At 46.9% G+C, this 13748-nt stretch overlaps 1 protein-coding gene across 1 annotated transcript in view; it reads left to right on the plus strand.

Moving 5' to 3' along the window:
* The window catches only part of LOC126547025 (nose resistant to fluoxetine protein 6-like), a 41471-nt gene that overhangs the window by 27147 nt on the left and 576 nt on the right, over window positions 1-13748 (plus strand). Inside the window, exons 10-12 of the mRNA XM_050194844.3 lie at window positions 5857-5977; window positions 8218-8407; window positions 10563-10705. Coding sequence (XP_050050801.3) covers window positions 5857-5977; window positions 8218-8407; window positions 10563-10705 — 454 coding nt within the window. The remainder of the gene's footprint in view (window positions 1-5856; window positions 5978-8217; window positions 8408-10562; window positions 10706-13748) is intronic.

The following is a 13748-nucleotide window of genomic DNA, read 5'->3' on the forward strand; positions in this document are numbered from 1 at the left end:
CCGCGCGGTCCCAACCCCGCTCTCCAAGTATGCCTCTCCGTTATGCCGACGTCGTGGCTAGGCCCAAGCTGCAGCCCGCCATGCAGTCATTTCAGCAGCTGCCCCTTACTACGCGTCCTGTGACATGGATGGGACCTGCCGCAGCGAACCGGTGGCGTACTTCTGACAACCGGCCCATATGCTTGGCGTGCGGCTACGCCGGTCACGTCGCACATTTTTGCAATCGTGTGCAGCTGCAAAGCGCCGTACCACCTGCGACCAGCCAGCCCAGCCGTACATATAACGATCACTCGTCGGCTATGTCGTCGACTTTGCGCCCGACGCCAACTACCCCCCGTTCGCCGTCCCCTCGTCGTCGCTCTCTCTCGTCGATGCGACCTCGCCCCGTCACTCGGGACGAGGAAAACTAATCGTCGTAGTCAGGCACGTACCCAAGGGGGGGCCTGGGGGGGCCCGCCCCCGAAAGTAAGACGCAGAACCCCCCCCGCTACCCGCCCACGCCACCACTTCTCACACATATTCCTAAAGCGCCGCCAAATCAGTGTTGAGATTTGACAGCTATTATGCGGTCAACCTGTCGTTGCCTTTTTCCCTCCTTTTGGATGGCGGTAGTTATCGGCGTCTCCTGAAATGTGAAAGCCCGTTTCCTAATCAATTCGGTACCCGCGCAATTAACTCGTGATGTATTCAGTTGTCACCGTCTATTCAACGGTCACGCGCATCGTTGTTGCTTCGTTAGTTCAACCTTCTTCGTCTAGACTGATCCAGGGACCAGGAAAGGGATTCAGTTCGTGGTAAGCTGGTCTGTCTGCACGTGGAACGAGTGGCGGCCAGAGAAAATGCCAATCGCTTTTAACCTTTCTTTTTGTATCATTATTTCCTCGAGTGACGGTCGCCGCGATGCTGACGGATCCTCGGAACCATATACCCGTGATATGGGTTAGATAAGTTGGAAAATAAAATAATGCGAGACAGCGTTCATCATCAAACCCTGCAGTAACCCTTAAACGCATAGGCAATATGACTGTCGCCCGTTAACTCGTCTGGTTTTCCCCTAATTGTACAGCACTTTTCGTGCAAAATTGGCAACTGGAAACAAGAGCCGCAAGGAGTTGAGAAATTAAGCGATCTACTAAGGGAGTGGGCCGAGACAAAAGCCAAACAGAAGGAAAAGCGACAAATAACAAATTTAGCCATTGTTTATGAAAATATTTATGGATCAATATCTCTTTATTTAAAATGGAAACAGAGAAAACGCCGCCTGAAGTGGAGGACAATTCCGTGTGTTCTGAATGACGCTTCTACATTTATCATTAGAGCCGCCTAACGTAGTCACTTCTCTGCTTTGCTTGTGTAGGTGTTTTTCTAACTTTCCGCGATTAGCGCAGTACGTATATAATCACAGCTTCCTGCGCCATACGCGGTTGTACGCGACTGGCGGCCACGCATCGTTACGTAACTCCCCAAATAACAATACGAGTCGCTTGTGGCACTTGTTGGAGCAGTGAACGAGGGATCCAAAAGAACTGTGATTGTTCCGCAAAGATATATTTCTGTTCTTTGCTGTTCTTTGCTGTTCTTTTCTGTTCTTTGCTGTGTAATATATTGCTGTTCTTTTAAGTTCTATTCTACTAAATTAATCTTTATTTTACACTTTTGCTTCTTTACTTGTTCTCAGCAGTGTTCTTGTTACGAAGAAAGATGGTTCTGTCCGGTTTTGTGTGCACTACCGACGCCTCAACAAGATCACCCACAAGGACGTCTACCCTCTCCTGCACATAGACGATGCGATTGACTGTGTACAAGGCGCAGAATTATTTTCATCCCTAGATTTGCGCTCAGGGTATTGGCAAGTACCCGTGACTGACGTCGATCAGCCGAAGACAGCTTTTGTCACATCCGAGGGCTCATACGAATTTCAACAAATGCCTTTTGGACTTCGTAATGCACCGGCAAATTTCGAGCGCATGATGAACACAGTTCTACGCAGCTTGGAGTGGCACACGTGCTTGTGCTATCTTTACGACATTGTAGTTTTTACTAATGACTTCACCACGCACCTTCAACGGCTACGGTGTGTTTTGACGTGTTTAACAAACGCTGGCCTTCAACTAAAACTAAAGAAGTGCCGATTCGCAGCTCAGCAGCTGACAATTCTAGGTTACGTCGTGTCCAGGGATGGAATGCTCCCCGATCCAGCCAAACTTCGGGCCATCGCCAAATTCCCTAAGCCAACGTCCGTCAAAGAATTGCGCAGTTTCGTAGGTCTCTGTTCTTACTTCAAACGCTTCATCTGCAATTTCGCCGCCATCATATGGCCCCTGACGAAGCTACTTAGAAGCAACGGACCCCTCACTTCGTGGTCGTCCAAGTGCGACGAGGCCTTCACAGAACTCCGCCGTTTGCTAACGTCTTCGCCAATTTTGCGCCATTACGACCTGACAGCCCCTACCGAGGTGCACACAGATGCTAGCGGTGCTGACCTCGGCGCTGTGCTTGCCCAGCACAAAGAAGGGTTTCCTGAGTATGTCGTAGCTTATGCAAGTCGTACGCTTACGAAAGCTCAAACCAATTAAACTGTGACGGAAAGAGAATGCCTGGCCATCGTCTGGGCTCTTACCAAGTTCCGGCCTCATTTGTATGGCCGTCCATTTGATGTAGTCACGGACCACTACGCACTATGTTGGCTGTCGCCCTTGAAAGATACCCCAGGCCATCTTGCCCGATGGGCACTTCGCCTGCATGAATATATGATATGCGCGTGCTGTACCGCAGCGGACGCCAGAATTCTGACGCCGACACCCTCTCGCGCTCTCCCTTACCTGACGACAATGCCGGCTGCTTATTATCCCAGTTTACCGTTTTTTCGCTCTACCTTACCACCATCGCTTCTGAGCAGCGCAAGGACCATTGGATTGCCTTCATTATAGACTTGGTTTCTGTTTCATCAGCAAAACCAACCACTCGACCGTTGCGTCATCAAGCTCACCATTTCGCCATTCGCGACAACCTGTTTCATCGACGCAATTATAACCCCGACGGGCGCCAGTGGTTGTTAGTAGTACCTCGCAGTCTGCGTTCAGAGATGTGCGCAGCTTTCCACGCCGATACACAGTGTGCACACTCGGGAGTTTTCAAAACGTGCGAGCGCCTTCTACAGTGGTACTACTGGCGAAGGGATGTACAACTACGTTCAGAAGTTCGTTCGCTCTTGCACCGATTGTCAGCACCGGAAATTTTCGCCCCGCCTCTCGACAGCCATTTTGAAACCTTTACCTTTCCCTACCAGGCTGTTTGGGTGCGTCGGCATCGATTTGTATGGGCCCCTTCTCCTGATATCGGCTGGAAACCGCTGGGTCATTGTGGCAGTCGACTACGTCACGCGATACGCCGATACTGCTGCCCTCACGGCAGCTACAGCGCGCGATGTTGCTTCCTTCCTGCTTTGTCGATTCATCCTGCGTCATGGGCCACCTCAGGTACTGCTCAGTGATTGCGGACGTGCCTTCCTGTCCGAGGTAGTTGAAGCCATTCTTAAAGAGGGCCAGGTTGTTCATCGTACAACTAAGGCTTGCCGTCCCCAAACCAATGGCCTTACAGAAAGCTTCAACCGTACGCTCGACGACATGCTTGCCATGTACGTCGTCTCCAACCACACAAATTGGGACGTTATTCTGCCCTTCATGACCAACGCGTACCGCACCGCTACTCAGTGAACCACCGGCTTTTCACCATTTTCCTTACGGTACGGTCGGCACTTGTCGCACACCATCGACACAATTATACCATACCGACCGGAAACATCTGGATGTGCTCCCATTTCTGACACGGCAAGACATGCTGAAGAGCGCTGCGATCTCGCTCGGGCCTTTGCCTCCAATGACCAGAAGCGCCAGAGGAGCACTCGCGGTGGCACCACTTCTGCGCCCACCTCCCTTCCTAGAGCGCTTTTGTGGCTCTCGGTTCCTTTAACTGCAGCTGGTCTCTCTTCAAAACTGCTACCGAAGTATGAAGGGCCCTGCCGTGTGGTCGAACGCGCATTCCCCGTCAACTACGTGATCGAATCCGCTGAACCGTCTTTGGACAAGCGCCGTCGTGGACAAGACATTGTCAACGTCGACCACCTCGATACCTACTATGACTCAATCATAGTGACAAGCTGTTAGATCGCCGGGTGGCTCCCTTTTCGTTCCCGGGGGTAATTGTAGAGGAGGATTGGAACGGTATAATGAGTTGTCATCTCCGGTGCTTTCTAGTGGGCCGTTCTCTTCAGCGCTCTTGTTCGAGAAACGCTGCTCGTGCTGGGAGTCCGTGCACTACTCTAACGGCTTGTCCCAAACGCCGGTGACTAATAAACGCCTTCAAAATATATATTATATAGTGCAACTGGCAGTGGCCTGCTCCGGACCACCGTCAGTTGCACTATGCTTCTCGAAGAGACCGCACATGTGCCGAGTGAGGTCCTGAATAACATTTTGCAATGTGCAAGGTGAACGCGGTTTAAATCGCGGATCCGGGAACTCAAAAAGTGCAACGTAATGGTAACGCATTTCTCTCGCCTACACCACACCGCTGAATCGCCACTGACTGTTTTTTCTTCTAGTACGCTACTAGCTAAGCAGCTCGCCTATAAGACACTGACACAAGGCTCTCGATACCATCGTCTGGGTGTCTGCATACCAAACCTATTAGATGTACACTCTTACAGAGACGAGTAGAGAAAATTTTATAAACTCTGCCCGAGACTCTAATGCAGATTTATGGCATGTTAACTGAATATGCTATTGTTGAGCGCGAGTGAAATTGAGCCTCTTCAAAATAGTGTGTGATGAAACTAAAATGGGCAAAACTTACTGCACACTTGTATGCCACGGCAGCATTGGTGTCCCTCGCCAAAAGGTGGTCTCACAACCTTTTGCTCGCTGAGGATCCCGAACATTGCGTTGATTACGCTAGTGCCCCCGTGCTACTGGCGGCGTACTTCGATCTGTTTGAGTGAATGATCAATGCTTCATCATTACACATGATTTCATACAAAGGAAAATCGAAAATGTCATTTGTAAGCTAACTTTAAGAACGAACGAAGTCACTATCAATGCCCACGGAGGAACGTTTGTATGCAGTGCGTCCGATGGCGTTGCAGCAGACGTGACGCTCAAGCTTGGCGCAGCATAGCACCCGTCACTGTTGGCGCTGTCGGTGGCGCTGATGCAAACCCAGCGTGAGCGTTACATCTGTAGAGTCTACATCTGTGTTGAACACAAGAGTCATATATAGGTAGCGTCGCCCGGCGAATGATGGCGCGAGCGGCACATGGAAAACCGAAGCGCGACATTGACCTTTGTGGGAGCTTAAATAGAAACTCTGCATCCCCTTCCTTTCAAAGCCAGATTGCCTTTTCATTTTTTTCCCCTTGGCCTCTCGCACACCTCCGCCGCTGCTAAGCAGCCGCAGCGGCAGCCATCAGACTTATCACTAACACTACCTTAGGTTTAGATCGAGCTGTTGCTAGCTACCAACAGTATTTTTTTCATCACAAGAGCAGTTCTTCAAATTCACGTCCAACTCACGACGGAGCCTAAATGCGGAAGAAAAAAGCTCAGAGTAAAGCTAAACGGTTCTGACTGCTCGGATGATGCCGACGAAAGCCGTTATATTGAAATCTTCAAAGCAAAGCGTTCAGAAAAAGGTCTTGTGCACCAACTACTACCGCCTATGCAGATATCACACACAGCATGACAAAGGCAGCGCATCTTCGAAGGTAAAGTGACCTTAGGTGATATAGAGTACCGGCCACACGTTCCAAACTCAGTGAACATGATGGTCTCATTCGGTAATGTGTTTTTCTTTATGCAGGACCTTCCTGAGGACTCGTTCCTACTACTTTTTTTACCCATACTACCACGCCGTGTGCTGCTTCAGTGGGTGTTTAACGTATTTCGTTGTGGCGATCTTCAAGGAAAGAAAAATACCCAGTGTTAGTACCCTCCTTCATTTGTCTCCTACAGCTTCTCAGCCAGGCAGGCTGGCAGAGGATAGAAATTGAGGACCGCAGTTCCTGTGGTATTTGGTGCTGTATTGTGCAACAGTTTAATTTTCGTTCTTTTCACCAGTGTGGTAGCTTGGGAGAGTTAGTTATGCATGATTTTCAATATACAGCGCACACTTGGGCGATGCACAAAGATTAAAAAGTGTGCATGTACCATATTGTCCTTGTGGGTCGTCTCTGTGCGCGCTGTGAACACCTCCTCGACAAAACTAGTGTAGGAGGTGTCGGCACTGTACGTTGAAATTATTTATGCGAAGCATACTAGCCGCACAACCACGCTCTTCCTTGCTGCGCCGCGCGCGGCCGCGTAGCTACCATATGACGTCATAACAGCTGCAAAAGCGGAGGCTCAACTCGTGCGCTCGCTTGCGGCCGCGTAGCTACATAGCCGGGTCTCAGCTCGTGCGCTCGCTTGCGGTCGCACAGATGGTACTGCGGCCTAACTCCCGCTCCTCCCGCTAGGGCACTGACGTCACAACAGCTGCAAGCCGGGCTCAACTCTTGCGCTCGCCTGCGATCGCACAGCCGGTGCTGCGGCCTAACTCCCGTTCCTCCCGCTAGGGCACTGGCGTCATAACAGCTGTATAAAAGAGCGGCGCGCTCTCGTCGAGGCCAGTTGTATAGCGCGATGGCGGGAAAGGAAAGGGCCGCTCGTCAGACCGCAAAGCGCAAGTTACAAAGTGCCACGGAAACGGCCGAAGAACGAGAAGTTCGGCTTGCCAAGCGACGTGCACAGTGTTCCGTAAGGCTTGGTTTGAAGCAGAGTAACGCATGCGGAGCAGAGCAGGAATAAGCAGAGTAACGCATGAGTTGTTTCTTCGTCTAGCCGAACCAAATATAGCCAAGCAACAGCAGTTCACCAGGCTAAACAGTGGTTCAACAACTAAAATAAAGGCTAGTATGCTTCGCATACTAACAGAACATTTTTCTTCTTCCACTTATAACTATAGTGTTTTACGATTTTTTGAAGCTTTAAGAGCGAATTCAGCTTAAAAGAATCATTTCAGCCTACCAAGCCACCCTAACAATAACTTCTGCAATGAGAAGTGATGAGATTTCTTTGCAGAAAAATTTGAAGTACGCTTGACTACTACTAAACATGATACATCTCGGTGTTACTTAGAATAAACCACTGTCAGTGAAATTTTCATATATTACGCAGCAAAAATGACTTCAGTTATGTATAACGAATAAGTGGAATTGCAAGTGAAATGCGCACATAGTATATTTAATTGCACACGATTTAGTTGAAGCACCATGCATCTTGCCACTGAGCCATGAGGTAGTACTTCGGTTTCAAAGCTTGTATATGTAGCTTATTCGGCGTTCGGTTCTGCGATTGAGCGTGGGGAACGGGGTTGTGCTGTGATTCATGTGAGGTTTGCAGGCCTCAGTATTATAATATTAGCCCTCGAAAAGTAATATCGAGAGTAATTTAACAATACTAAGCGCGCATGTACTGAGAGCAGGTGCAAACGAATGAATATCCGTTGATTCCGATTGGAGCTTAGCAGACAAGTGCCAGTACTTTTGCTGAAATCGCACATTATTATTATTATTATTATTATTATTATTATTATTATTATTATTATTATTATTATTATTATTATTATTATTATTATTATGCGTTGACGTCCCCTTTGAAACGGGGCGGTGACAAGTAGTCCCCTCGCCTGCTGACGACCAATAATTGTAACGCTGTTCGCCGCGCCACCATCGGTGGTGCAAAACATGAATGCTTTGCAGCAGTGCGCTAGTTAACTCGCTATTTCTCTTTCGTCACTTTCATTCGGTTAGGTATTTGTACACCTGAGTTTTCAGCGGCTCGTGCGCGTATATTATGAGGTGTGATAATCTAATCGACTCTTTAGCGAAGCACATCAGTGCAAAGCTAACTTCGTCGCAGCGTAAACGTGATAACAACTGCACAGCAGGTGGTTGCCGGCATCAGGGATTCTCTCTATGCGCCTCCTTGCCCGCTAGTTTAAGAGGCGCTCACATCTATTCGGTGTTGCTTGGAGCGCAGGCCCCCAGACGCGCCCATGTTCCTTGCCACGGTGCACAACCGCGTGCGAATTTCCACTACGTCTCGAATAATAATAACAATGCAAAACAATTGCAGAACAATTATATTAAATTGTATTTCGTTCGTGACCACCTTCTTCCAGGCGTTGCAAAAGGCGGCGTGGTGCTTCGCCATTGCCAGTGGCTTGTGCTGCATGTGCATTAAAGGGCCTTGGTACCGAACCACTGCCCCGACCACCGAATTAGGCAAGCTGTGCACAGCGTTCTTCGACCGAATCCTGTGGTCCGTGTTCCTGGCCTGGGTCACTTTCGCATGTGCCACGGGGCGAGGAGGTAAGAACCACCTCCGCGCATTGTCGCGCGAAATGCCAGAGTGCTTTAGCGTAGCGCTACCTCTCCACCTTTACCGCTGCACTATCCGCCCCATGCCACCTTCACGCGCTCTACGGATAAGCAGCGCGAGGCAGTGTTGCCAACAGAATTTCCGAAAAGACCCTTCGCGGTGGTTGAAAATGCTCTGCATTACCTTACACGCCCTTTGCTTACATATCATATTTGTCAATGAAAAGGTGCAGCAGCCATGCCCGGCCGTCAGCCAGACAAATATCTCCAGTTTCTGAATAAAGCCATCATCTCTCCCTACGTTTAGCTCTAAACACAAAGTTTAAGTTCTGGCGTGTTCCCACATGAGCTATTCTAGCACAAAAATTGAGAGATATGGCACACTTTAGGGAATGAGACCGCGAAATTCATCTTAAAAAAAAAAAAGATCTGTTTCCTCAATGGGAGAACATTGACTTTGCAAGTTCTTCTTCAGACGCCCTTCTAAAAGACATTAAATTTCATTTAAAAACTTCAATTTGTTCCTTCAAAACACACCGTAACCCTGACTACACCTGCAGTAAGACCTTGAAGCACAAATAATTAAATTTTGGCGTAATATTTGGCAGACGTAATGAAAGTGTCAAACGAAAAGGAGACTCTAGAATGAAGAATTCCTTGAAGGGATAAAGATTACTGACAATTACAGCGATGTGGGTTCTGTATGAACTGCTCTGACATGCACACTCCTGTGCTGCAATGGGGCTTACTGAAACTCAATGTGAACTGACTGTGACAATTCTTTACTTGATTTGTGCTGTTAGGAATTGTCATTACTTGCTGTGCTATTTGTGTTTGGTGTGACGTACAAAGTGCTTACTCCAACTTTCTATGAACAATGCGTCGACTTCATCCAGCTATAATTAACATTTTCCTTTGTTATTCTTTGTTTCGTTCTGTTTGTTTGAACCAACCGAACTTGGGCATGCACTCTTTGAGCGAGAAGTAGGAGCCATAATCACTCTGATTCCACGGTCTCCTGCATATATGTGTCACTAAAAGTCTGAAAAATAAAATAAACAAATTAATAAAGATGGATTCGCGGCTTCCCTACTTACTTATGCGGCATTTGAGTACTATTGCAATATTGCATGTCGTTTAAAACTAAACAAAGAAAAACTAGCAAAAACCACCTTGCACTCTCCACCCCCCCAGCTACACCCCTCTTTTCAGTACGCTCGCTTGAACTTGATGTGGGGATCTTGACATCCTCCCCTGCTCAAATTGTACTGAAATCTGTTTTCGTTTCGCGAGCGTAACAAACTTTCCACCACAACAGACTTTCCACCACTATTTGAACTTGGTTCGTATTTCACGCTCACTATGGGGAAAGAGCGCGCAGGGAGTCGTAAACCACGGTCGATTATTCACAAATGCCCGCCACTTCCCCCTGTAGGCAGGCGACGGGCACAATGTGACAATCGAATGCTCGTTAGTGATACGTTGCTTCTTTTGCTTTATTACGAGCTAGCACAACAAATGTCCGGCTTTCTTTGTTTTCCGCATTAGACAAAACAATTTCTCCTTTAGGAATGGAAGCAGTTACCTCTCGAGATACATAGCTTTCGATGGGGTACGTTCCACTTCCAGAATGACTGCAGTATCGCAACCTTCGCTATTTTGCATATCACTTTTCCTAGTCGGTCTAGAAGTGTGATGTTAAACATAAGTTAAAAGGAGCGTGATTGTCCTGATTGCTTGTCACGCTGCAACGTATAAGCTTGACGCCAGCTAATGAAGAGCTCTCGCTACATCTTCTCCTTTCTCTCCCTTCCAGTAATGCAAATTAGCCCAACATGGCCTCAGCCTTGATTAATATGGCTGCCCTTAATTTATCTTTTTATCTCTTTTCTAGCATGAACACATGTGAAAATCACCTGGGGAAATAATTAAGAGTTTAATCGAGGGAGTCATTTCTTTCAAGCATATATACAGCCGACCTGCTCCCGAGGTCTACCGGCCCGCATGTTTGTTGAAACGTGTTTCGCCGTAAATGCGGTCAAAAACACTTTTCACCGATAATGGTACTGCTGAAGTGAATATCTCAAAAATGTTTTCGTTGCTGTCTCTCACTATTTTTTTTTTACTTTATTTTGGTATCCCACAGGCTTCGTGACCTACTTACTCTCTTGGCGCGCCCTTCGTCCCCTCAGCAGGCTGGCCTTTGGCATGTACGTCGTGCACATGCCTTTCATGCAGTTCACTCTGCACATTTCGAGGGAACGGATGTTCTTCTCGCACTTCTTCGTGGTGAGTGCTTACATTATGCGTCTGAAGTTGCGTTATCTTTACACAGAGGAGGTTGCAAGATTTGCACAATAATTTGTGGCTCAGCGAGAAACGAAAACTGCAATAAGGAACCCAAGTGTCAGTATATAAAAAAAAATGACTGCTATGAAGTAGATTTACTATTAGGCGTGCTCTTGCAAGACACTAAAGTTAGGGGCTTTGTCAATTGCATTGTATTTGCTTTAGTTATTTAGGTGCACGGATGCTCATCCTATGGATTATGGCATCGAGGGAAAGTAATACAATATTGCATGAAATAAAATTGAAACGAATAAATAATCAAGATGTATACATACACGTATGCGCCAATACAACCAAATACAGTGAAGAAGTTTTACAGAAATATATACAACAATGCGATATTGAATAGCACAACAAACTGAAAAGTACGTTTAAACGTGAGAGAGAGAGAGAGAGACAGAGTAGATATTACGCTGAAGTAAGAATTACGAAGTTTCTCTGAATTAAACACCTAATGCTAGTTTTGAGGTAATGTAGGTAATACGGCGGCAATAGACTCTAGACCAATCGTACATCAGATTAGGCGGTAAAACTATTCTTTCAAAACGCTGTATTTGTTCACGTGGCGGTGAACGTTCGAGTGCTACTACTAACAAAATCATGGTCAGACGTTTCTTTCTTGAATTACTCTGTGAAACCTTAGCACAGGCACGTGGTTCTCACGTTAGGAACATCACCGTATGTTTTCGCATTTGTGCCATTTTGGGTCGGGAAAAGTTCTCGAAGCTTGCTATATCTTGGGTCTTTTATTCGTGCGAAATAGAATGCCTACCTTTCTTTAACGATAAACAGCAAACTACATTATAGCGGGCCCCGTCAAAGTGCGCTTTGTAAAGCGAGCACGTGCACAAAGTTCGCAGTGGTGGTGCACCCTTGAATGTGAAGGAAGGAAGGAAAAAGTGGAGAAGGAGAGGCATGGAGGTTAACCAGTTTAGCTTAACCGGTTTGCTACCCTACACATGAGAGCGGGATGGGGGGATGAAAGATGGGGAAGGGAGAGAGAGAGAGCACATTGCACAGCACACACATCGTCACTTATAGTCCATCGCTTTTCATATAGCTTACCAAGCCTTCTCTTATTGTAGGAGTGGCTGTTTTGATATTGTAGAAGATCAGTTTACCTGTACAGTTTAACTTAATATTCCTCTTTAATCTCTTTTTAAGTGACACTACTCAGATAAACTTGTGAGGCAGGGGTGGGAGGGACTAGAGCAGCAGGTTGTTATTTAGTATTATAGGATTGTAGAAAAAAAATAACAGTACTAATTACCTGTGAAGAGTAACGTTCTGTTGTTACTCCAGAAACCGAAAAGAAGTGATGTCGCCTTAGCAATGCACGAAATAACATCGCAGCGTCAATAGCAGGCATCTGAAAAAAAAACATACAAGCGCACGACAGTCACTATACAAGTAACTCGCACTGCGCAGAGAGCACTGGCGGAAAGCCTGTGTTCTTCCCTTCTTGTAATTTGCGCAGTACGTTACTTGTTCAGTATGAACCAATTAGACCTCAACAGGGTACTTCTTCGACAGTCACTAATTGCACATGCGGCGCTAGGAGTGGCCGCTGCTGCGCGCTTATGTCTTCACATTTCCGCTTTGATCCTGTGACTTAATTGCAGCCAGCAGAAATATCCAGAAACAAACGAGCACGGAACAATCAAGGCACCATGATTCAAGGCATTCTCGCGGGGGAGAAAAAAAGCCACCAGTACAACGCACTTCGCAGTACATTCGACAGGTTTAACTGCCTGAATATTTATCCTAGTACAAAAAGCCAAAGAAGCGCACCAATGGCTTCTTTCTTCTCTGTTAGCGAGTCTCGCATTCGGCACATTTGGGTACCGGCATAACACCGCCGGAAACGTAGACTCACAGGGGCGAAAAAGAACCGAGAAACAAAGCTGTAACTTTTAAGTTAACGGCTCGGACAACTGTAGGGAAAAGGACGTACAACGTAACTTCAGAGACACACTGAGAAACAGCAGATTTGGTCAGAGTTGGAAGCTGCGTTAGTTGGTTTCCGTTCAACACGACGAACAGCGCAGACGACCGGACAAGAGATAACAGCACGTCTGTCCAGTTAAAACATATCTCTTGTCCCGTCATATGCGCTGTCCGCCATGTTGAACGAAAACCAACTAACGCAGCTTCCAAATGTAACCAAATCGGCTGTTTCTCAGTGTGTCTCACTACGTAGAAACAATTGAGAGCAAGCCAGCTAAGGAACAATATACTGAAAAGCAAAGCATGAAATCAAAAGAGAAAGCTTACATGATACTTTGAATGGCAGTGCCGTACTGTTCTAGGCCAGATAAAATGCCTGAGCAAGAGGTGATATTGAAAATTTGCCACTGGTCGGCTACTATTGACGCGTAGAGTAGGTAAACAGTGCAGGATCTCTTAAACGTTTTATGTTAGCATGTTGTATTATCTATTCAGGGGTAAATGAAGACGCAGTCACCTTACTTGAAGCCTTTTAAATTAAAGATAGCAAGCAGACGTGACTGAATTGGCAGTGGAGAAAACGACAGGTGGCGTAAAGGCACGAAACGCGAAGAGTTTAAAGACATTAATTTATTATGGAAATAAATTGCCTTAACGCTGATGCGCCGATTTATTAGCACAAACTACAGATTGCGGGGACGGAGAATAAACCCATTAGAAGGTAAAAATAACGACCGGATGAGATCATCTAACATCTCGTTTCAAACAGGATGTCCATGAAATCTAGGCATCCCTACATCGTCTTCTACGCACTTTTATGTCGAAACAACAAGCCCCCGCACTGCCGCTGCACTCCTTGCTGGCAGGCAACAGACGCGGAATTGAACCCTGAAAAGAGCGTTTTTTTTTATTTCTCCACGTGCCTACAGACACGTTCATAATGCCGTACATCAATTCAACCTACAGAAGTACCTGTAACCGTTTATCGTTGCGCAGGGAAAAAAAATCCGGTTCGCACTGATCAGTGTCAACACAC

The sequence above is a fragment of the Dermacentor andersoni genome, chromosome 1 (genome assembly GCF_023375885.2).
Source record: "Dermacentor andersoni chromosome 1, qqDerAnde1_hic_scaffold, whole genome shotgun sequence".
Classification (NCBI taxonomy): Eukaryota; Metazoa; Arthropoda; class Arachnida; order Ixodida; family Ixodidae; genus Dermacentor; species Dermacentor andersoni.